Below are 23,841 nucleotides of genomic sequence, written 5' to 3' on the forward strand. Positions count from 1 at the left end.
GAAAACTGAAGGGAGCCCAGTGCTCTTAACCTGGAAAATCCAGGGTGACCAGCATATGATTTGTATGAATAAACTAAGATTTTCTAGTCGCCCAAGAGCAAAAGTTAGGCACCAGGGGCCACCGGGCTCTGCTAGAGCACAGCCTTGAATTTCCTTAGAAAATGTTAGACTGTATACCAAAAGCTTTCTGGCTGTGGATATTTAAGAAAACACACTGTATTTTCCACCATACTTGCCCTAACTTTAAATAGGAGTCATGACCATGAAATCTTCTATGCAGTTATTTGAATGCTTCGCATCATTTGGCAGAAAGTTCACAGTGGCTGAATTTGCCTAAATTTCATGGCACAGCTCCTTTAATTCATACTGTAAGTGCTATATTTTCATAACCTACCTCTGTGGGCATTGTGGCAAACTTCTCAGGAGTAATCTGGCCGGATAGAACTTTTACTTTAAGAAGTGGATTCTTGGCATCACGAAGGTTGCTAACACGACTTCTGACCCGCTGTTTGTACTTGGCATTTGTGTCTTTGAACTCCTGGAAAATACCTTAAAAGGTGTCAAGGTAGAAAATACAAACTTTAACAGTGTTCTCAACAAACTGCGGCCTTGCAGGATTCCCGCAAGAAAATCTGAGATGGTGGATGAAAAGCCAAGAAGATGCACCCGTTAGGGCGCAGGGGGCATGCTATGAGTCAACCTGACTTTAGAACATTTGCAGTTAAGTAGTTTTAATGGTCAATCGAACGTGGTCCCCAGCATTTTGCTTGGTTGAATGAATAAAAAAACATGATATCAAAAGAGTCAAAGTCTTTAATTCTATTTCCTTAGCTTTCATTGGTCCCATGTACATTGCGAAGATTGAAGCATGCATTGTAATCAAATCATAAACACCCCATCAGCCATAATCAGGTAGGTAATTCATATAACAGATCATTTGGAGTGTGGGCTCAGGTTATTTGTACCATGTGGTTTTTGCTGATGAAGAAACAGCTTATGCACGATGGCACAGCGAAGATAAGATTCTTTCTTTTGTCTTTAAGTCCCTAGAACATGCTTTGATGAAATGGAAGCCACAGAAATCACGAAGAATTTTTTCAACACCACTCATGGGCCATGAGTAACTTTGTCCCCCTAATGTTCTTACAGGGCCCCTATTCCTCAACAGAGGGGGCCGTGGAACTCCCCAAGATAAAATCCTGGCAAGAACACTGCTTTAACACTATATTTACTGCTACATGTTAAATTAATAACAAAGTTTTTTTACTACATAACAGTTAATATTCCTGTCAAGGTAAAAGAAAATCAGGCCCTCTGGCCAATAGAGATTGAAGCAGCCAAGGTGGTTATCCCAGTAAAATTTTGTGCGTGTGCCTGAGAAAAAGTTAATGGTATACTGGTTAAAATGACTAAAATTTCTATAAGTCCCAAACAGTTTGTAAGATGGTGTAGAAAGAAGGATACATTCTTCACACGCTGCAGCAAAGTCTTCTGGAGTCATAACTGTAAAATAAAAACAAGAAAACACTTTTTCAAGTACGAATGCAGCAAACTATCAAAATTTGCATCACACACTCTGTTACTGGTATGCTAAAATTAATTAGTAGCAGATTTATTTTAATCCCTAGCAGTTTAACGCTTGAATCAAGGGTTTAACTTAACAAAATGTAACTGAAATAACCGCTGGCACTCAGTTAGCTCAATTGGATAAGCGCTAGTGTGCCGAGTGGGAGGCTGCTTGTTCAAACCCGGGCCGTACCAACACTCATGGTCTTTAAATGACTGAGGAGAAAGTGCTGCTTTCATCAAGACATCTGTAAATGGCTAGAATTTCTAGCGTTCTCACAAATCTTGCACGTCTAAGTTTTGTGGGATATTAAGGAACCCATGCACTGTTTGTAAGGAGTTGGGGACGTACATGTAGTTCCCCGGTGGGGTGGTCTATATCTCATGGGGGAAAGGACTGTTATGAGCCTTCAGTATCTTGCACCATGCACTGCTGTGGTGGCCCTGCCAAGAATTGGCAAACTTACATGTAAGTAGCTAAATAAAATTTAAAAAAATCTGGCCTATTCAACAAATTAGCATACAAATCACCTACCCTGGTCAAATTCAACTTCCACCTTAAGAGAATTGACAATCATTTCTCTGCACTTCCCACGTACAGAGTCACCAGTGACCTTTGGAGGTGGAAAAGTGACTACTTTGTTGTCTTGAGGAGTACTGGGTGCAGAGGAGGATGACTTGGTACTCTGTGCAGGTGAACTGCTTCGACTGGATTTTTCACTGACTGGTGTCTTAGATCTGTCTCCATTTTCCTCCGTTTTACCTCCGGATTTTTCTGAAAAATTATTTAAAACAGTTAGAGCCACTCAAAGTAGACTTACTGCCACCTGGTTAACCCAATAATTGGATATTAAGTGCCATTTTGCAGGTCAAACCCTGGCCAAACTAACACTCCGGGTCTAACTGAGGACAAAGTGCAGCAGGTCCCTTTCTCGGGCAATAATTACAGTCAAACCACCCAAATGTGGAGACTTAGAGGTCACTTATTTATTTACCAGCTTTTCTGGAAACAGGCCTGCCCAGAGGGAATGTGCACGAAAGGGATTCAGGTCCAATGCGAGGTGCCATCCCTACCCAATTCCACAACCTATAAAGGTTGGCCACACCACCGGAGTCTACAAACCCTACTCTTTTCGAATAGTGATGTGGGTTCTTTTACGTCTCACAAGAACAAATCGGTGAAAGTGCTGTGAGATGGGACCTCAGTTTTTTGTCCTTATCTGAGAAGACTAGAAAGTCTAACCATTTTCAGATGTCATTACAAAGGTAGCACTTTCTTCTCAGTTATTTAAAGACCGTGAGTGTTGGTCTGGCCGGGGCTTTGAACCCATGACCTCCCGCTCAGCAGACCGGCACTCTCCCAACTGAGCTACAGGAGGTGGTTGCTTACAAGAATCGAACCACAGGAGTTCTCTTTTGAGAAGAGGTAATGACACATACTTTTTGGTGGATAATCAATTGCATGCAATTTCTAAGTTACACATGCGTGTAGTTCCATGCTGTCACTGAAACTTCTTCGAATACTCTGAGTGGTGTAGTACTTGTACAGTAAACACAGGGAACACACACTTTGTGAAGTGGTTAGAGGTTAAAGGTTAAGAACAGTGGAGCATTAGGTCAAAAACAGTTGCTTCTGAGAGGTGGTCATTCATGAGAGGTTCTATTATTATGGGACTTCGACAGGGGAAATTTTAGTTTTTGAATGGGTGGTCGCTTATGGGAGGTGGTTGCTTCTAAGAGGTGGTCGCATATGGAAGTTCAACTGTATTACTTTTGATTTAAGGTGATTCCATAGTAAAAGAACCTAACATAGGTTTTAGCTAAAACTTGGTACACTGATGTAACAAGTCAAGAAGATGATAAAAAGGTAATAAAAAGTGGGGGTCACCGTGCTCGTTTTGACGTCACAATGCTGACAAATACGGCTATTTAGGACCCTTTTACAAAAACCGCGGGTAGCGCAAAACTAGACAAAAAGGAGAGATTTTTTCGATGATGCATGTGACATCACACAGAATTTGACTTTAATGTATTGTTTATCCACTTACGTACCAGAAAAATGCCTTTTAATGCCCTTGTTCTTACTTCACGCTCCAAAGTAGAATTAAATTGGACGCGCGCTTTTCGATCCGTGATGGCTCAGTCCGTACAATTTAGTAAAATTGCCAAAAAACTGAACATAGATTTGTGCCAATTTTTTTCTCATCGAAAGGAAGCACTGTCCTTATTAAAATCATGAAATAAAAAACGGGGGTCACCGTACTTGTTTTTGCAGTAGAGCTGCAGAAAGTGCGCACCAAACGCATTTTCTCCGATTTTTGAGAGGACTGGGGCGAGTTTCAAAATAGAATGTATGTGAAAGGGGGAAGAAAGTATTAAAAAATCCGTTTTTACAGAATTTACATCGAGATATCACATTTAGGACACAATGTGATAAAGAAAGTGTTTAAATGAAAATCAAAGTGAGTAAGCACAAGTTAAACATCCACTATCGAGGTTTTCCGAGAGGAGGTCGAACTCAGCAACACGCGTACTGCTTACGTTATGCACATTCCCAACACATTGAGTCTCACTTCGGCAAGAAACAACATCAAGCAAAAATTCCAATAGCGTTTCTCTTCAGTCAACTTCATTTTAATAGTATTACTTCACATGCTCTTTTTTACGGCGGCCATCTTGTTATGCGCAGTAAGAGATGCGCAGTGCAAAACTAGGGAATCACCTTAATAGCAGCTACCAAATTTTGCTGGAAAATGTAAGTGTTCGTAGATATTCTAGATTCATGATACTACCTAATACAATTCTTCAAGCTTATTTGCCCTTAAATTTACTCCACGAAATGATGGTCACACAAATACATCTTGTTATGACCATTTTAAGAAGTTGCCCTGATGGGAATAGGTTTGAGTACAAAGGACTCAAAACTAACTACTAAGCTCCACTCTCTGTGTATTTTATCACCTGGTAGAAGTTTCTTCCATGATTTAATGAGTGCTTTAGCCTGTGTTTGCAGATCTGAGTTTTCACTCTTTTTTCTCAGAGTGTTAACAGACATTCCTATTCTCGTCTTCTGAAGGACTTCTAACGTGATTGGAAGATCTTTAAGCCTTTTTAAAAGATCCACTGCACCGTCAGAATCCATCTGAAGAAATGTACAAATAAATGTTAAAAAATGTTTAGAAAATATTTTAGAATGGATGTTCTATTGTTTTGCTGATAAATTAGCTTTTACCAGCACCTGTATCTCGAAGCTAATAAAAAAAAAAGAAAAAAAGATAGGTATTCTCAGAGCTGCTGTATGTTTTTCGGTTAAAAATTTGAGCGCAAAGCACAAATTTGCTATCATTCTTGAAACAGTAACAGTTGTATCTTAATATGGATAGGTTTGGTGCTTTCTTGGTCAAAAAAATTTTGTATTTCATTTGTTTTGGAAGAAGATCTAACCGGTTGACAGTTTTTTGTTTGTTTAAGGACAAACAATTTCCTGTCTTTGGTAGACATTGACTTTTCATTTATTTACAAATTAGGGCGACCATTTTAATAAAAATTCAACTGAAAGTCTCTTTATTAGTAAGGTCCTAGTGGAAGTCCAATTTGTTTAATCAGGAGTCCATGTATGATTACAGACTGAATTGAACGACACAAAGCTATGTTACCATTAAAACATAACTAATGATATTTTAAGCTTTTTTAAAATTTAATTACCAGATATTCGGGGAATTTTATGTTGGAGGTGAAAAATAAACCCTTTCGAGTGTGCGCCAGTGGCATGTACTATCCACTTAGGCATGATGCATACTGTCTTATTACACTGTCGTTTTAATGCTGAAATCAGAGCAATTACTAGCCAATCAGATTGGAGAATTTTGTTATAATTATGAGTACAATGAAAATACACTCAGTTGCACCAGCTAGTTTACCCGTTTTATACTTCAACAGGACAAAACAGGATTAAACCCATCAAAAATAGATGGGTGTGGGGAAGGTGCCTGGTGAAACAGAAGGGGGCTGCAAGCAAGCCTAAAAGGTAACCATGACAACCCTGTGAGCGGCACCCACCTCGCACCGTCACACTGAAAACCTCAGTGGAAAAGGTGCAGATACTTACCAAGAAAAGCATCCACAAAGGAGGGAGGGTTGAGGGCAAACAAAAAACTAGAACTACTGCAAGCAAAAGCAACGTGAGTACAATGATTGACTTCTGCGACATCCTTGACCAGCCACGGTTGGTCGAGGATTTAAGGAATAAGAAACAAATCCAGATAGTGGCCACAGCATACATGAGCTGGGAACTCCTGGATTGCGAGTCTGATGCTCTGACTAACGGGAAAGTAACAGTATTCATCCAGAGGTACATGTACTGTGTGTTAGCAGACTTTACTCCCAAATCTTTCAAGTCAAACACCTTTATGAAAAGCTCCAGTTGAATACTTGTACGAAAAAAAATTGTACACGTACAGTGGAACCTCAACATAACGAACCTCTATATAACAAAGTCCTTGGTATAACGAACAATATCCTTTGCCCCAGCAATAGTAAAATATATGAAAAGGAACTCCCTTGGCCCTTTGTTATATCGAGGTTCCACTTCATACCGCTGAAGGTGATAAAAATCCAGGTAGTGTCCATTTAACCACTGTAAAACTACAAGGACAAACATTGAAGGGTCTGCGCAAAAAACATCCCCTTCATAATTATCGAATGTGCACGTACGTGCTGGTGGTTTCTTTTGGGACACTAACGTCCTGCAAAACGATGTGTTTCTTTCAACAAACAATCATCTACGGATATACAATCTTGATTACACGAGGGTAGATCTAAAACTAAATCGTGTAAAGCTAACGTCGAACCAGACTTTTTCTTATAAGATTTTAAAAGTTTTAATTTATTGCAAGCTAGCGAAACAGAAAATACTCATTAACATTGTCAAGATGCAGGTACACATTGAACATATTGATGTGCTAAAGAAATTCTTGACATTACAAATAAAAGCAATCTAAAGCGATCAGTTCAGAATTTTTAAAACTTACATTTTGAACTTTAGCCAGATACTACAGTGTTTAACAAACATGAAACGCTATCTTTTTTCTCTTTGAATATGAAACAAGGTTTTTTTAACATCTGCATCTTTAGAAACTTAAAAATTAATCAAGCATTAAATTCAGTCGGTATAACTACATCAGAAGTTCCCAAACAGCAAACGCTTTGCGTTAATTTCACTTTACAGTAAACAGCAGGATTGAAATCCTTTCTCGTGAATGGGTTCTTAGAATCGCGTGGTACGACCGGCCGGTAAAATATCAACAAACGTCACTGACTCACCGTTCCTTCTTCGCCAACGATCTTTTCCAGCTGCTTACCAATCTTAAATACCTCCTCTTCGAGACTCATTGTGCTTTGAATTCGCAGCAACAGTGCTAAAACAGCAAAGGAGCTAACCGCAACTTTGTAAGATCACATTGCACGATGCTGTTCGCGCCACATCATGGCCGACAGGAAAGTGCCGATTATGAGAGCCCACGACCTAGTCAGCGGATAGCTTCGTGTCCGTTTATCTGGCAGTTGCGGTTGCCTCGAGATGCTTCTTGATCTTATTTTCCTATTTTTTTCTTCCATTTTCCAAAAATACCTGAGAATATTTAATGTATGATTCCACCCCTAAGAAGGAAAGAAAGAAAAAAGAGAGAAAAAATACTATCTTGGCTTATATCCAAGAAAAAAGCTAGAAAGCTAGAAGGTGGGCATAAAGAGAGAAGCAGGTTTTATCTTGTCAGGAGCCAAGGCTCTTTCGGTTACCAGAAAAGTATACTTTTTTTAGCTCATAATAGCGCAGTTATCAGTTTTGCCATGAAAATACACTTATTTTCACAAGTGACATTCATTTTCGACTTTACAAGAAGGGAGATATTCAATAGCACGCGCCAGGCAAACAAAATGCGCCCAAAAATAGCGCTTGTTGTGCACGACTCTGCCGAATACTTTCAAAACGAGGGGTGCTCTTCACTAAGGTCAAGCGAGAGAAATTTGCAAAAGCAAAGCAAAGTACCTCTCTTAAGCTCCCCGGGGGTGCTTATTTATTTCAGCCCATTTGAGGCCCTGATTTGAGGGGGATTAATAGGACGGGGGCCTTATTTAATTTAGAAAAGACGATGGTATCAGTTCTCCATAAAGGACTACAAAGCGAAGTGGAAAAGCTCTTGACAAGAAGTTTTAGGTTCAGCAGCGAAGGATCAGAATCATCTGAACTTCCAGTTGGTAAATAAACCATCCCGGATCAGTCTACACGAAGTTTTACAGTCGTGATTGATTAATACAGTCTCTCATTTATTAGTGAAGAATATTTAGGTGAGGGGAGGGGGGCCTTAAAAGAGAGGGGGGCTCATTAACTCTCTTCCCTTCAAAAAGGGGGGGGGGCTTATAAGAGGGAGGGGGCTTATTTGAGAGGGGGGGCTTAATAGGGGATTTACGTCAAAGCTAATGCAGTTACTTTCACAGACTGTTTCAAGTTTAATATATTTTCCAACACGCTGTTTATTTGCTAAACATTAATAGAATGTTTACGGAAAGAGTTCTGACATTTGAAAACTCATTAGCATACGAAGCAGGAGTACATCCATTTTGCGGTGCGAACGATGATACCAATGTTCTCCCGCCATCTTGGACGTTGAATTGGAGTGAGTCAAAAATGATTCAAAGTTTATTTTTCGTTTAATTTTCAATTGCTTTCAAGATGGCGGCCGTGATCTATGAACCTTCGATCGAGCTATCGCTAAAATAGGTGGAACACCAGCTCTGCGGGCCAGCTAGCAAAAAAACTGGACCTGGTCACTGCCGGCGCCACTGGTGCCATTTGTCAACAGAATTTTGACCCGGTCGCGAAGCGTTTTCAAAGAAAATAAGCTTACTATTTGGAGAAATATGCAAAGATAGTTGTATTTTATGTATCCTGGTCAATATTTTCACTTAATGGTGAATGAATCCTTGAAAAAGAAAAAAAAAAGCCTCGGACAGTTTAATCGCGGTGACGGGGTGTTCGCAGTCTGATCTGATCAGGCGCGCCCTAGACCCAGATATCTTCAGGGCCACTGAGTGATAATACGCTTAGATAATTTGAATTTGAGCTACACGTTATTGACATATTCTGCCCTGTAGCAAATTTTACTAGGAGAAGATACAGCTAAAAGATGAAAAAAGCAAATAGGCTCCTGATATGGTAATCGCCTATTTTCGTAAGTTGTCAGATATCGAACAGGCTCCGGGCGTCTACAGTCCTACTTAATATGCCTTACTGTTCATGAAGCATTGATGAAAAGCTCTTGAAATTAAATATAGTCTACTCCAACTTTTTTCCTACTTGAACAGAAGCAAAAAAATTAACAATTAACAGTTAACTAGTTTGGTTACAATTGAGCTAACAAGACTCCATTCTTCTCGCTGATTAAGGTTGTCCCTCCTTTGCTTGAGTTCCCTCTGTACTCCCCGATGCGTTGCGTTAGTTTCCATTTGTGTTGTCAAGGGGACGTGGCTAATTACCACTCACAGCTTGTCTCGGATTGGTTGCATTAGATTATTCTTTAGAGAGGGATTTGTTTGCCTTTAAGAAGCGACTTCTGGCCAACACAAGCGTGTTGCTACACTTGTCTCGGTGATGTGTTTATACGCTTAGGCTGACCTCCATTTATAAGCAAGAATGGCGGAAGGTAATAATACCAAAGAATCGTTAAATGATGTCGATCAAGTCCCACAAAATAATAATATTGGCTATTATGTTGACAAGGCAAATGTATCGCTGTCGGACGACCAGACTGCAAATGAGGAGCATTTAAAATTTGCCAACTCTGCAGACGGAATCGAAAAAAATACCAAGGAATTGGTTGATAAAGGGGGCGAAATTGGGGCGAATAATATTAAAAATGCTGAAGTTGCACACAGTAAAGAGAAGGAAGAATCAGGCCTGACAGCTAAAATACCAGGTGATGGCAACGAAAACAATGGAGAGAGTATTGGAGAGAGTATTGGCCGTGATATAAAATCCGATAACGCCAGTTCAAACGAAGAATCAAGTGAATCTTCATCCCAGGCAAAGTCGATCAGTCCGCGGAAAGTAAAGAGAAGAGGAATTTTCGTGTCGTATGCCCCAGGAGCGAGTTTTATCGAGAAGCGCTTTATTTCCTATACGGTTAAGGAATTAAAAAATATAGGATTTTGCGATGATATTTGGTTCGACAAAGATGAGGGAGAGCCAATCGAGAGTCCATTCTGTTTTCAACAGAGACTAGAAGTTGCCGAAAAATGTCGAGCATCGATCATGTTTTTGTCTGAGTCGTACTTCAGTTCCAGAGTTTGTCGTCATGAGGGACAGATCTTGCTTAATCGGGACGAAGATCGAGAAAGTGCTGACGGAAAAGATGAACTTGGGAAGCCAGCAAAATTGTTCTGTATCAACTATAGCCGCGGGAAGCTTCCTAAAGAGTACAAGCAGATGGAGGAACGTGCCCTGGATTTGAGCTCTTATGCTGCATCGAGTGTGGCTGAGCTTTCATCCATCGTTGTGGGAACTTTCAGTGAAGAACTCGAGAAATATGCTCCTCTGTTTGGTTTGCGCGTTCCCACGCCTCCCCGTGCACCAGACGTTTTAAAAGTTGATCGACAAAAACCTGTATCCTCGTGGAATGCATCTGATGTTCTTGGTTGGTTGACCTCTCTGAAAATGCAAGCGTACTGCTCCCTGAGTTTTGAAGAGAACGAAATTGACGGCTTTTTGTTGGTTTCTATGAGTGAAACCGACATGGAAATCCATTTGAATGTTGACAGTCGCGTGGCACGTCGAAAGCTGTCGCAACAAGTAAAGAGAATCCAAGAAGATCAAGCACAGAGCAAAGACAACTGGTATCTAAAGTGTCAAAAAAGCAAAGCGAAGGAAGACTTCGTCTACGTTATTTGCGATCCAAATGATGTACGGTTTTATTACAACCTACGAGCGGATTTGCTCCAGAAAAACCTACAGGTATAAATATCTTTTACGGTCACGCTATTGTGTTTAAAATTAACAAATTATCATGTCAATTAGTTTTTGCATTTAAAAATAATCCCGGATGACCAATATCGCTACCTCAGCTCATTAGACTGATTGAATTATTATTTTCAGTCGATCGCTAAATTAAATTTATTTTAATTTGACTTGTTTGATGTACCATAATCCTCGGGCAAATACAGTTAAACCTCTATATCAAGCGGACACTTTCGACGGAGGTTGTAAAAATTGCGCAATGTTTGTTAACGATCAACATTCAACGGTTACTCTGTACTGTGATAAAGTTACATGTTGTTACAGAAGCTATCCAGAGTTCAAATTCATTACCTTTCATTACCAACTTTAATTTGTTTGTAAATGCAAAAACATTACTGACTTCAGTACGTATTTCAAGGACGTAATCCAATACTACTATTGTCATTTCAGTCCGATGTCCGCTTAGCAGAGGTTTTTATCAATAGAAATGAGCCAAATACAACTTATTTTAGTGTTCGCGTCCACCTAATAGAGGTGTTCGCTGAATAGTAGTCTGCTACACAGCCGTTTTTGGTGTCGTCACGCAACGCTCCTCCCCACTAACACACTGGGGAGGAGCGTTGCGTGACGACACTAAAAACGGCTGTGTAGCAGCCTAGCTGAATAGGGGTTCGTTATAAAGGAAAATGTAAGACGTTAATTTCGGAACCCGGCCTAATGTCCGCTTAATAGAGGGTCTCCGCTTAATAGAGGTTTCACTGTAATGCAATTAACATATCGGCATGTGATGTAAGGCAAGTGATTTTAATTGGCACAATGATGTAACGCCTACCAAGTTAAAAAACGAAAATTGAAAATCAACCACTATCAGAGAGAAAAGTCAAACACATGCTTTTGCATTTTGAGTGCGAAACTGTTCAATGAAAATATCTGATATAAATTGGAATTCCATTTTCCCATGCCATCGCAAAACGGTTGCCACTAAGGTACACGCATTTTTACAAGTTTCTTTGGTCACTTGTGACGTGTAAACTGTGAATTCTGAGTGGCTTGTAGCCGTGATTCTGTGAGCAAAACAATTTGTGATGTTTTTTTTTTAAATCGAGGAACGAGAACTAAGAGAATCACGAATTGCTACTTCCTAAATGTTGCCCTTTGTACACGTTTTGTTCAGTGTGAACGGTGGCAAGGGTCATTGTGCAAACCTCACGCGGTACTTTCTGTGACACATACATGTATACAGGTACCTTTCTGCTGAGTATGACTTAAAACATGCTATTGCAAGCCTTTCTCAAAATGTTATATAAAAAAACTGGAAGCTTTGAGACCCAGGGGCAGTGTAGTCTGCTCCACGGCCGTTCTTTGTGTCGTCACGCAACGCTCCTCGTTGCATGACGACCCAAAGAACAGACGGCTCTTCCGCCCGTGCTTGAAAACTTTCGTCGCGCCTTTTTTCCCGACCGGGCTGACTGCCCCTGATTCTCCGAGGATGGAAATTTGTTACAAGATTGATTTGTATCTTCCGAACTCATTGCAGTCCAGGAAGTTATTTAACAGTTTAATTTAAAACATGTGGCTGAACTTTCAGCCTCAAATTAGTTGAACTTATCATTGTGTTGATTGGTTTTATTTCCCAAAGAGAATCGTACAAATTAGGATGATAAAAGTGGTTGTATTACTCAACCTCAGGCCCGAAGTAAAAGCCCTGGGAATGAGTTCTTCTGCCGCGTTTTTTTTGGTCGACAAGATTTGCTGACCGTGATCACTTCCGTTGGCTTTTTTTATTTTCTTTTTCACTCTTCGCCACGTTAAAGGCGGACTTCTATAAAGGGATTTAGGCTCCGTCTACACGTATCCGTTTTGTTTAGAAAACGGATATTTTTTTCCCCTTCGCTTTGGCCTTCCGTCCACACGTATCCGCTGAAAACGGTTGCCGAAAACGCATCTTTTCAAAAACGCTTCCCAGAGTAGAGATTCAGCATGTGTTCTGTAAACATCAGTTTGCGGACGTTAATTCTAGAATAGATTTAAAATCTCGCTTCTTTCTTACAGGTATTTAAACACGAACGACTTGGCCAGTCAAGAGAGGAGTTCCTACAGCTCAACTCTGCACACCTCGCTAGCTGCAGTCACGTGATCGTTCTCTTATCTAACTCAGCTGCCACGTCGCTGTTTGTATACAATGAGGTTCTGTTTGCTGATTGGTTGGGTAAGCCTTTGGTGGTTGCCATGGCAGCCAACGCGTGGGAAAAACTTCGTCCCAACATGCAGGCGATTCTGGGAAGCTGCCCAGCGTTGGATTTCGAGAACAGGGCGTATGAAGAGAGTATGGACATTCTTTTGTATCACCTAAAGCCCTTTCGCAATATGCCGGCTGTCATCTTGGAGCAAGAGTTTTTGGATCGTATGGTAGAAGGTCTCAAACCCTTAAGAACGCTTGCTGTTCTCCCCGGTAAGCATATTGAATTTAAAAACAAAATCCTTGACGCAGGAGAAAAGCCTCAGCACTTTTATCTTTTTTAACATATTTCAGTTACGTTAAGATTCTCCCTAGGAAGGGGCAGCCGGGTTGCATCGCAGTTGCGTCAGCCTTGTTATCACAAAGGACTTCGGTAGAAGCGAGGTCAACTAGTTCTCTTATGATGGGTAGCTGCTAAGCATTCAGTTTGGTGTTCCTGTGGTAACGAAATATTTTTTTATATTCTCCAAATCATCGATAAACTACAACTCATGCTTTGTACAAGCATATTCTATTATCAGTCCTATTAGATGAAAAAAAACGTGCGCATCAATAATGTTTTTAAAATAAACAATGTAACTGGTTATTTAAACCTGCTGTTGTTGATTCATAGAATAAAGTAGCCGTGCATCTTCAAATAATTACTGGCAACCTTGCCAGCATCAGATTGGGTGGAGTTGACTTTATTCTTAATAACTTAAAGGACCTGTGTTAGGATATTTATCAAAATTCAAACAGTGAAAGCCGCCACCAAATTGAGTATGATTAAAAACGTTGGTTCGAAACATTAATAGAGCTGAAGGTATAAATAACCGAACAAATACAATAGAACGCACGGATGGAAAAACTTGTAGCATAGAGGATTTAAACGGATTGCAATTTGGTTTTTGAAAACTTGAGCGCTTTCAATTCATCAAAATTCCGGTTTGAAATTTTGGAAATTCTACGTGCCAAATGGAACGGTACATTCCGGTTGCACAGACTCGACCCAAGCCACCGCGCAGTTGCTTATTGTTCTTGCAAACAGGATACAAACGAGCGGAACAATTTTGTCCAATGGAAAGGAACATTTCAGTCCGACCGACCGAAATGAGTTGTCCGGTCAAAGTGGGTCACCTTCAGTAGTGGTCCCAAATATTCCGCCCAGTAGAAGCGAACCGAAAGTGGTCCTTTCCATTTGATTTTTAACCGAAATTTTCGGACTTTTTGGGCTGAATGGAAATAAAGCGCCCCTTATTACCCTAACAGCTTTTCAAAGTTCATTTTTGTTTTTTGTAACGTTACGTTAGATATAGGCTTTAGGTGATATTTGTTTGATACGAAGCTATGATTTTGTCTTGTCATCTGCAAGTAAATTCCTCGTTAACCTGACGTTAAGTTCCTTGGCGACTAAAGACGCGTTTTTGTATTATTAGGGACCTTACGATCCGACAACGGTGACGTCCATTACAAGGTCGCTGAAAAATAGACTCCGCATCCTTTCAAACCATTTCGTTCTTATCCCAAGTCACCCAGTTACTACGTAAAAAGAAGGGAATTTATGTTGGAGCTGAAGAAAGGGGACCGCACCCGAGTTCAGAAAGAGATGGTAGAATTTATCACCTTGCCGTTCCCGTACTCAAGTAAACTTAAAATTTGGTCATTTCACGTCGTAATCGTGCAGAAATGGCAAAGAAATGTACAAAAAATCGTGATGCACGTGCAGAGTTATTGTTTTGCTAACTAAAATCTATTGCTTTTTGACGTTGCCGTCGCCGTCGCCGTCGTAGTTTCATAAGGTTCCTATTATATTAACCCAATGAACTTGTCAGACGTTGACACAACCCCTTTAACTGACGATATTGCCTTTCTTGCCATCGTTCAGATAATATCAGCGCCGGGAATGAAGAAATCTACCCACGGCCTAACCTGTTTTTCAGTTATCACTGGGATGTTCAAAGCAAAGTACAGATTTTGGTTCAGTACCTGGAAAGCCACGGATTCCAGTGCTGGACAGACGTCAGTAACGGAAACAAACGTCACGCAACAAGTCCCTCCCCTAAACATGGTGACACTTTGCAGACTCAGATTCAACGCAATATCAAAGCCGCTGCCGCAGTTGTGTGTTGTGTGACACCTAAATACGTTTGTTCAGAGAACTGTACAAAGGATCTCAGTATAGCTGAGTCACTGAACAAGCCTGTCGTTCCCGTGATGCTTCAGTGGCTGGCATGGCCTCCTGAAGGAGGAAGGGCGCGCCGGATTTTGGCGCCGTTGTCGTGTATCGACATGAGCAATGACAACCTATTTAAGAGAAACCTCAGCACTGTTGAAGCACACCTGAAAAAACTCGCAGGAAAAACAAAGTCCACGTGACTACAACGAGATGGAGCACGTCCGAATGACCGCCAATCAACGTCAGGTCCAGCTAAAATCTCAGTTTAATGCCCATTAAGTGTATTGCAGGCGCAGGATGTTTTGCCATACTTCAAATCTTGATTAATCAAAAAGAATGACTAAAAGTGCTTTGGCTAATCACCCTACTGGGGTCATTACGGCAACAACAAGCCGTTTACCCGACTTCTGAAGGAAAAAACTAAGAGATCTTTGGACTCGTATAGTCAGAGCAATGCAAGAAACAAGTTCGTGATCCTTGGCGGCTTTGAATAAGATAGATAGGCACTAATCTACGAACCCGCGCTCAGCCAAGCTCCGAGACCAGAGGAATTATGGATGATTAAGAAATTAGAAACAAACGAGGAATCTAAGAAGGAAGTGATAATATAATACAGCTAACAATATACATATGAATGATGAAAAGAGTATTTAATACAAATGGAAATATAAAACTTTATTGGACAATTGAGTTGAGTGCCAAAAGCGAAGAGACATTACAATTCTGAAAAAAATTATAACTGATTGTCAAATTTACTGACTATTGTACATCTGAAAGAGGATTTACCTGTTTATTTATAAAATGAAAATAACACATGCATTTAAATGCCATTCTGGGAAAGTTTATAATGAGAACAAACTAAACTAGGAAAGACAATTATAGCTCCAAAGGTGTTCAGTGATTAGCCAAAATGTCAAATAACCGCAGTTCATCTGAAAAATACTAACTATGAAATTATGGGGCTTAAAACAGAACTCGAGTAAACTTCAAACTTGACTTTCAAAAAGAACACACAGAAAATGAAAAAAGGCCTTAAGGTGTTGTTTTCTTCTGAATATGACGGCATTGCGTGTAAGCACCTACCTCGATCCTCTTATCTGGGGACAGGACCCTCGGTAGGAGGCAGTGTGAACATATCTAAAACATCGAATAGGTCATTTCCGAGTTGCCTCAAGGCTCTGTTTAAAAGCGAGGCTGAATGCAAAGCCATTGAGGTGAAAATCGTTTTTTAATCTCATGCAAAGAAGACATTTCCACAAGAAAAGTTTTGCACTTAGCTTCGTTTTGAAAGTGGAAGTTTTTGGAACTCGGAAATGGCCTATTGAAAGGAGGAAATTTGGTAGGTTGAAAAAGCACGTAGCAAAAAGTGAAGTAAGGGTGCCTACATTCTTTTAAACACTCTATTATGTAGAGCATGTCCCGAACTACGGTGTAAAGAATCAGTACCACTTTTTAAAACAACGAAATAGCCTTTTACCTAATAAAGATTAATTTCAGTTCAATTAGTGCACGTGCGCTCGCGAACTTGCCCTTAAAAGACCAATTACAAATTAGAATCTACGACATCAAAAGCAGGTAGAAAGTTTCTAAATTGTTTCTTAGAGCTGGAAAATGGGTTAACAATAGTTAACAATAACTCGCTCGATCCTCCTCTGCTGACGGCGCAACAAGGCGCTTCCTGTATGCGGCCAAGAAATCATGGTTCAATAAACTCTGTCCCATGTTAGACTGATGCAGCCAGATAGAAGGAGGTGTTGGCGTTACCAAGTAGATGCTGGCTGGGCATGGGTAGTGTGTTTTGCTTCGTTTTTCGCGCATTCCGTGCTGTTTGGAACAATACAGTCGTTTGGTACGCTGTTTATCTCGCTACTAAATGAATTTAAATCTGGGGAGTCTGCAACAGGTAAGCCGATATAATTTCTTATGGATGTGCTTATTTCAACATTTCTGCAATCGGTATTTCGCTACCTATAGACAGTGACACAGTACTGTATATCAGTCAATTTAGTACAAAAGTCGAGCGCGGGCCTAAGTGTAGTTACCGAGCCCTTAGAATATCATTAAAGTTTTAGAAGTGACGTTATCTAAATTTAACAGACACCTTCCCAATACTGACATTTTTTCCTGTGCTTTCGATGTCCGTAATAAAGGGGTTCAACTTCATTTCTGACATATAATCAGCTGGCAAATGAGTATCTTAGTTCAGGATAGTTGATAATTTCCCGCTTTTTCGTTTGCTATCTTAACTGTACTACCAGGTAACAGTAGATCGATTAACGATTGGTCTTATCTTTTCATAGCATGGGTTGGTTCCCTGGGTTACGGATTTCTTTTCGTGATTGGCCCCCTAACCGCTTGTCTCTGTGAACACTTTGGCTGCCGCGTTATGGCTTGCGCGGGAAGTGTACTAACCACCAGCGCATTGCTACTGACGTCATTCGCCACCAATATCTCCACAATGTACTTTACCTTTGGTGTACTTTGGGGAAGTGGAGGCAGTTTTCTATTCTTCTCTGGAGTCAGCATCCTAAGATTTTACTTTAACAGAAATCTTTCCTTTGCTAACGGTATCACCATGACTGGAGCCGGCTTCGGCACGCTTATCTTCAATATCATGTTGCAGGAACTCGACAGCACGTACGGCTGGCGCGGTGGTATGCGCTTTTTAAGCGTGTTTGCCGCACTAACGTTCTTAAGTGGATGCGCCTACATTCCTCCCCCAGTAGATTATTCAGCGTTTGAAAGACCAAGTCTCTTGTCTAGACTGAAAATGATTGTTGATCCTCGGCCTTGGAGAGACCGAGCATTCCCCATGTGGGTGCTGTCACTCTCGTTTATTTTGTTTGCGTACTTCTTTCCTTACACATATTTGGTAAGTAACCGGTTATGGTATCACGTGCTATACTCAGATGCTAGTCATTAGTTTATAAATTAAAGTAATAAGTATAAGGATACATGTCGGGCGAAAAACACCCGATAAATCTTTTTTCTCAATCCCTGTATATTTTGAAGGTTCTTCAAACTTCAACGAGGCTGGAACTTGATGAATAAAAGTACTGTCCGTAATAAAACCGGACGGTAAAATTCCTTCATTCTTAAAGGGAAAGCGCTGCCAAACTCTTGGATCAACAAAACCAAAGTGAAAAAAACATAACACAGAACAACGAATCACGATCGACAGGAGCTCATAACCCCTGCGTTCGACAAAGTCCCTCTCTCTTACACTACGTCACAGCCAGCGCTGTGACTAAATTATCTGAAGTAGCCAGGGATTTTTTACATTATGAACCTTTCCTTTGGTTTTAAGAATCAATACAAAGGAATCCCTAAGATAGTAAGGAAAATTACAACTTCGATGCTTTTTTTGCTTGATACGAATTGTAGGTCAAGATGGCTTTAACGCTGGGCATTCCTATGTCACAAGGATCCCTGTTACTTGGTTATCTATCCATATCAGCTATATTCGGTAAACTCTTGTGCGGGAGATTGGCAGACCTTCCACGAGTCAGGCGCCTCTACCTAACTGTCATTGCTGCAACGGTTCTAAGCTTGTCCTTCATGTGTGTCACTGCTGCCAAAACATATCACGGATTGCTTGGCTTTGCGATAGTCGCTGGATTCTTCGACGGCTGTTTTGTCCTGACAGTACCACTTATCACACAGGATATTGTTGGGAAAGAGCTTATGACCAAAGCCTTTGGGACTATGTACGGTGCTTTGGCATTTCCTTTGACCTTAGGGCCACCTGTTCTAGGTACTAAAAAGATAAACCTTAAGTGTTTTCAAGACAAAAAGACATATTTTTCAATTTGTTTAACAACCTGAGTGGCTAAAAATCACACAGGCCTTCAGATGAAGTTTCCCAAGTGCGTAAAGCCTTAATTTTATTTACAATATAATAGTGCGTTTGTTGATTCACATCGTCTTTGACGTCTTTATCTACCTGCCCCTAGCATATTCATAATTACTCACTCAATAAGCTTTCGTCGACCCATCAACTAAATGGCCGGGCAGGAGTGAGTTCTCCCTGTGAAAGACTTCAGCGTTAATTGCTTGAGGCTGAAATCTCTGAACCCCTCTCCGTAAGAGGTTAAGTTTCCTCCCTTGCTTGTGACGGAAACAAAATTTCTTTTTTTCAGCGATTTATTGTCTGGGTGATTTGTTTTCTCTTTACAAACACTTATAGACTTCATGAACTAATATCGCCACAGTGAAACTGTCGATCGTTGAAGAAATATTGATGTTTCTTTTTTGTTTTTCATTTCTTAAAAGGTCAACTGTACAAGTCCACGGGTTCCTTCACGACGGTTTTCTTTGTATCAGCTTGTTTTGTTCTGACTGGAGTAGGCCTTATGTTTATTGTTATGCGGATTCGTCCAGACCTTGTTCGGAAGCAAGAGTCTGCCAGAGAAGAGGTGTTTCCTTCGCTCAGTATTCATTCCGCAAGCGTCGTTGACACCCTGAGTGGGATGTTTGTCACAGAACCAAACTTGTCGGTTTCTCACTTGGATCCCGTGGAAATAGGGTCATACCAACGGTTTGATAGTTTTCGACGAGAAAATCCTAGGGCAACTACCGTTGATCCTGTGATGAGAAGACTAGCAAGCAGAACAGACGTTGAAGCAGTTTATAAGCAAGCTATTGACAATATGTCTATCGGCGCTGAAGCGTCCCGTCATATTCGCAACAGTTCAGATGCTGATTCCTTAAAAAAGACTGATGCCTCTATTCCATCGCATCCCGGCAGTGTATTTAGTGGTTCTATGCTACCATCCACAGAAATAACAGAAAATATAGATTCCCCTTCGGATTTACAACCTACCCTTAGGAAAAGACAAGAATTACCATTATCATCCGAAACTTGCTCTACTCTAGTAAATAAAGACAGCATTATCTTGTCTAACAAGGAAGGGCTCAAAATACCTATCAATGTTGAGGCAGGTTTACAAGAGGATAACGAAATGAATCAAAATGATGTCGAGCAGCAGGAATTGTCTTTAACAAATGATACATTTTCCATTGTAACCACCCATTCCATTGACCCACAGACTGCTGTGCTACAAAAATGGCCCACGCAGGAGGATGAACCCGTGTTTGGTGCTACACTAGATGAGAATATTTCTGTTCCATGTAATAGAGACCAGCTGCTGCAGATGGAACTGTCAGACAATAGAGAAATAGTTGATGATATCATGGATTCAGTCACAGATGATGAACTGGTTAGGCTTGCTCCGCCTCCAGAAAGCAATAGTAAAAAAAGAGCAGCTCAAGATGAAGAGGACGAGACTAGCGACTTGGTTATCGAACCATCTCTACATAAACTTTTTCAGGGTAAAATAGTTGACAATGATGCGTCGGGCGGAGAAAAATTTCAAGATAGTAGTCTAAGTGCGGGGAAAGAGATACACTCTTGTAACGGAGAAGATGCTATACAAGAAGAAACCCTTGACGTCAATGAGGTGCTCGAAATTGTCCGTATTCCACCGCCACCCGCAATCCCGCGAACAGGACAGTTAGTAGCGGTAGAAAGTGAAACAATCAACGCCCACAAAGATGTCGATCTGGTAGAGAGTAATTGTACATCAGCAGGTCATGGTACCTCCCTTTCCGAGATAAAATTGGATGATTGCCAAAATGATTTTGCTGCTGATTCTTCTTCGTCAAAAGATGTAACTACCACACAACCAAAAGAAAGACTTCATCTTGCGGTTATTGACCAACTTAGTTTGTTAAGTGAGAGACTTGAGGCAGTCGCTGCTCGCCAGATCGAGGAAGAAGAATTAGGAGGTGAGGCTGGAGACGAACAGGACCCTCGCCCTGTTTTCTCGCCAGCTTTGCAGAGTTTGCCTTTAACGCCACGTTATTCGGCAAATCACAGTGTACCTCTGACCCCAGTTCGTGCATGGTCAAATTCCGTCAACACGCCGGCACCAACACCATTACATACTCCTCCAAGTACTTTCCACACAACAGCACCAACCCCTATCCCAACACCGCGACCCGTATCACAGAACTTATCAGCTGTTTTCAATGTCGCTTCATTAACTGAAACACCAAGCGCGATGCATCCAGATTCAAGTGAAGAGGTCCATACTTTTAATCAATCCCCTCCACAGGAAGGTCTAACTCGACATCGTAGCAGATGTTCATCTTTCTCGGAAGCTGGGCAGGAGTATGTGCTCAATGAATGGAGTCATTTGGAACAAAGAGACACTGAAGGATCCATGGATGCATTCCCCTCAAAACCGTCAAGTGGAACAAATTCTTCGACTTCAAATAATGCAAGATCGCTGAATGATTTGAACAGTGTTAGTGAACCTATTGACGTCATTGGCAGGAAAGAAAATGAGCGTCTCGATGGACACTGGAATTCTCCCGCGAATCCTGTTTCAGATCAAGGGCTTGATTATACCCCTCCCATTTGTCTACCACAACAGCCATTTATAAAACCCCCTCGAACAAGGAATCCGTTCCAGCAAGCACTTTTGGATGGAAACCAAATGGAACTTCAAGCAAGTCAAGTGGATATCCTCACGTCGAGCAAAGTGGAAAACACCATTGCTTGGCATCAAAATCTGTCCATTGAACTGGAAAAAGAAGGAGAAAAACCCAACAATGAAACACCAGAATGTTTGCCACAAAAAACAGTGTACCTACCATTGAGCACCAATGATATTGAAGAAAGCCTAGATCAACCACTTCCTACGGAGCTACTATCAGATACGGTGCACAAAGGACTTCAAAATAACGGTACAAACATTACGCAGTCTTCTCCCCCTGGCGATGGTGACGTTCTCCAGCGAGACACGGTTAATGGATCCGAATCGCAAGTATATTTATCTCATGAGTTAGCATCAGATGCAGTTACTGATGCAATAAAGGAAACTCAAATAAAGCTAAGTTCAGAGGAATCAAGATTAAACCCATTTTTGGGCAATGATCAAAACCAAACGACAGAGTTCTCTCGGCAAAATCGATATCAACAATGCCAGGCTTATTGTTCAGCTTTCGTTCCATCTGAGCCTCAAAGTCTCTTCACATCAAACTGGGTTGCGATGCCAATGCAACAAAATCGTTTGGATTCAAACTCTGCGGGTCCCACGTCAAATCCATTTGGTGAAGAACTTCAAAGGAAAACCAAAGATTTTTTTCAAGACATCTCTCAGAGGGCTTCGTTACAACAGCATGAGGATTGTTCATCCGCGGGAGATCCTGGCGAGCTCAAACTCACCACCCAAAATCATGAAAAGTCAATAACTGCAGTTCCTGTGCAAGACAACGCCAAAGACAGTAAGGTCGATTTTACCCCAAGGGAGGCTCAGAGTTTGTCAAAGTTGGACTTTCATCAACAGATAGGGGGACTGCCTTGCCAATACGACGATACTGAAAATCTGGTTGATCAACAAGTTATTTCTAATCAAATACATTTGGTGAAAGTGAAAGAAGATGTACCTGTAAATCCCACAGAACTAAGAGTTAATCTTTCAGGAGGCTCACCCATACCCCTTGAAAACGCCAAGAAGGAAGTCAAACACACGGTAACTAGCCAAAGTACTTGGACAACGTTTTCACGCAGCGAGGATGCCTTAATTTTTGACATGGACACGGAAAGCGAATCTACCTCTGAAAGTACAGAAAAGCTAGAGAACGAATCAACGAGCTCATCCGTCGAAATGAAGCACGAACATCAAGCATCTCTTGGAGAGTTTGCTGACCAAAATACCTTGTTTCCCCCGCTGAAGGTGTTCTCTGATTTAGGCGACAGCAATCTCTTTAAGAGGCCAGGAGATCCTGAGAAACTTCCACCACCGCCTAAACAAGCCCAACGAAAACGAAATGACATTTTTTTTCTAGCCAACTCAGAGCATGCGTGTTCTAACAGTCACCATGGTCATCTAAGGCAAGAGAAGATAGCCACGCAAACCGAGTCTATAATTCAGGATAGTGCTACCGCTAAATCGCATTCTGTAGCTAGTGGTGGAGATTTGTCTCCCACATTAAACTCTCTGAGCGACATCACATCGGATGTTCTGAGTGACTCTAAAGCTGCCGAACAAATGCGTGATGCATGCTCTAAGAAATTAAGTGACAACTCAATAACTGAAGAAATATGTCGCGAGTTTGAATTCACTGAAGGTAGTGGTGATATCCTTTTCAGCGAAGAATTTAATAACTCTAATCCAGACGAGGACTTAGCTAAATCTTCAATCCACGACGACATAGCGCCTCTTCTAATGCAAAATGAGGTGTCTATACAGTATTTGAATCTTCGCGACTTACCCGAGAACAGTCACGTTCTTCAAAAACGACCATCGACAACCTCATCTACAGATGATTCAAGCACCAGCGGCACCTCTACAGATTCAAGTTTGTCGGAAACTGAGATAGTGCCTTATAGTAAATTGCAAGAAGAATCGCCGTTGAAGGGTCATGGGTGAGGGTCACAAGTTGTCCTAATTAATTTAAGTTTAACAAGGGTTGCCAAAACCATCGCAAATTGGTATCAGCGAACCCACTTTCATCGGTGTGCGAAACGCAATGAAGAGTTGCTTAAAATACTAACACTTGATGAATGATTGAAATACCGGAAAAAAACTGGTTCAACTAGCCGCATGACCTTTACGTGAAACGATCATTAAACATAAAAGCATCACTAATAATCATTGCGGTGATTGTGCTTTCTTTACTTTGTATCGTAGAAATAGGCACCAGCACATATCGCTCAACCTGCAAAAGAAATAAAACATTGAAATAATTATACATTTCTAAATGTAAATAAAGTTCACGCAAATCTTGCAATTTTAGAGATGTGCGTACACTTCACTCACTTAGTCACTCACCCACCTACCAACTCGCTCACCCACCCACTCC

The 23,841-nt window shown here is 41.0% G+C and overlaps 2 protein-coding genes and 1 pseudogene across 2 annotated transcripts in view; 2 read left to right on the forward strand and 1 right to left on the reverse strand.

The window, feature by feature from the left end:
- LOC140952241 (transcription elongation factor A protein 2-like) overlaps window positions 1-7,076 on the reverse strand; it is an 11,013-nt gene extending 3,937 nt beyond the window's left edge. Inside the window, exons 1-5 of the mRNA XM_073401672.1 lie at window positions 6,889-7,076; window positions 4,528-4,708; window positions 2,102-2,341; window positions 1,465-1,503; window positions 395-549 (exon numbers count right to left, since the gene is read on the reverse strand). Of these exons, the coding sequence (XP_073257773.1) occupies window positions 395-549; window positions 1,465-1,503; window positions 2,102-2,341; window positions 4,528-4,708; window positions 6,889-6,957 (684 nt within the window). The 5' untranslated portion in view covers window positions 6,958-7,076. The remainder of the gene's footprint in view (window positions 1-394; window positions 550-1,464; window positions 1,504-2,101; window positions 2,342-4,527; window positions 4,709-6,888) is intronic.
- Window positions 7,077-9,183: 2,107 nt separating this feature from the next.
- Window positions 9,184-15,356, forward strand: LOC140951905 (uncharacterized; annotated as a pseudogene).
- Window positions 15,357-16,521: 1,165 nt separating this feature from the next.
- On the forward strand, window positions 16,522-23,750 carry LOC140951904 (uncharacterized). Its single transcript, XM_073401279.1, has 4 exons — window positions 16,522-16,873; window positions 17,271-17,842; window positions 18,355-18,724; window positions 19,243-23,750. The coding sequence occupies exons 1-4, from the start codon at window positions 16,702-16,704 to the stop codon at window positions 23,406-23,408; spliced, it is 5,280 nt and encodes a 1,759-aa protein (XP_073257380.1). The 5' UTR covers window positions 16,522-16,701; the 3' UTR covers window positions 23,409-23,750.
- Window positions 23,751-23,841: the final 91 nt, after the last annotated feature.

The sequence above is a fragment of the Porites lutea genome, chromosome 11 (genome assembly GCF_958299795.1).
Source record: "Porites lutea chromosome 11, jaPorLute2.1, whole genome shotgun sequence".
Lineage (NCBI taxonomy): Eukaryota > Metazoa > Cnidaria > Anthozoa > Scleractinia > Poritidae > Porites > Porites lutea.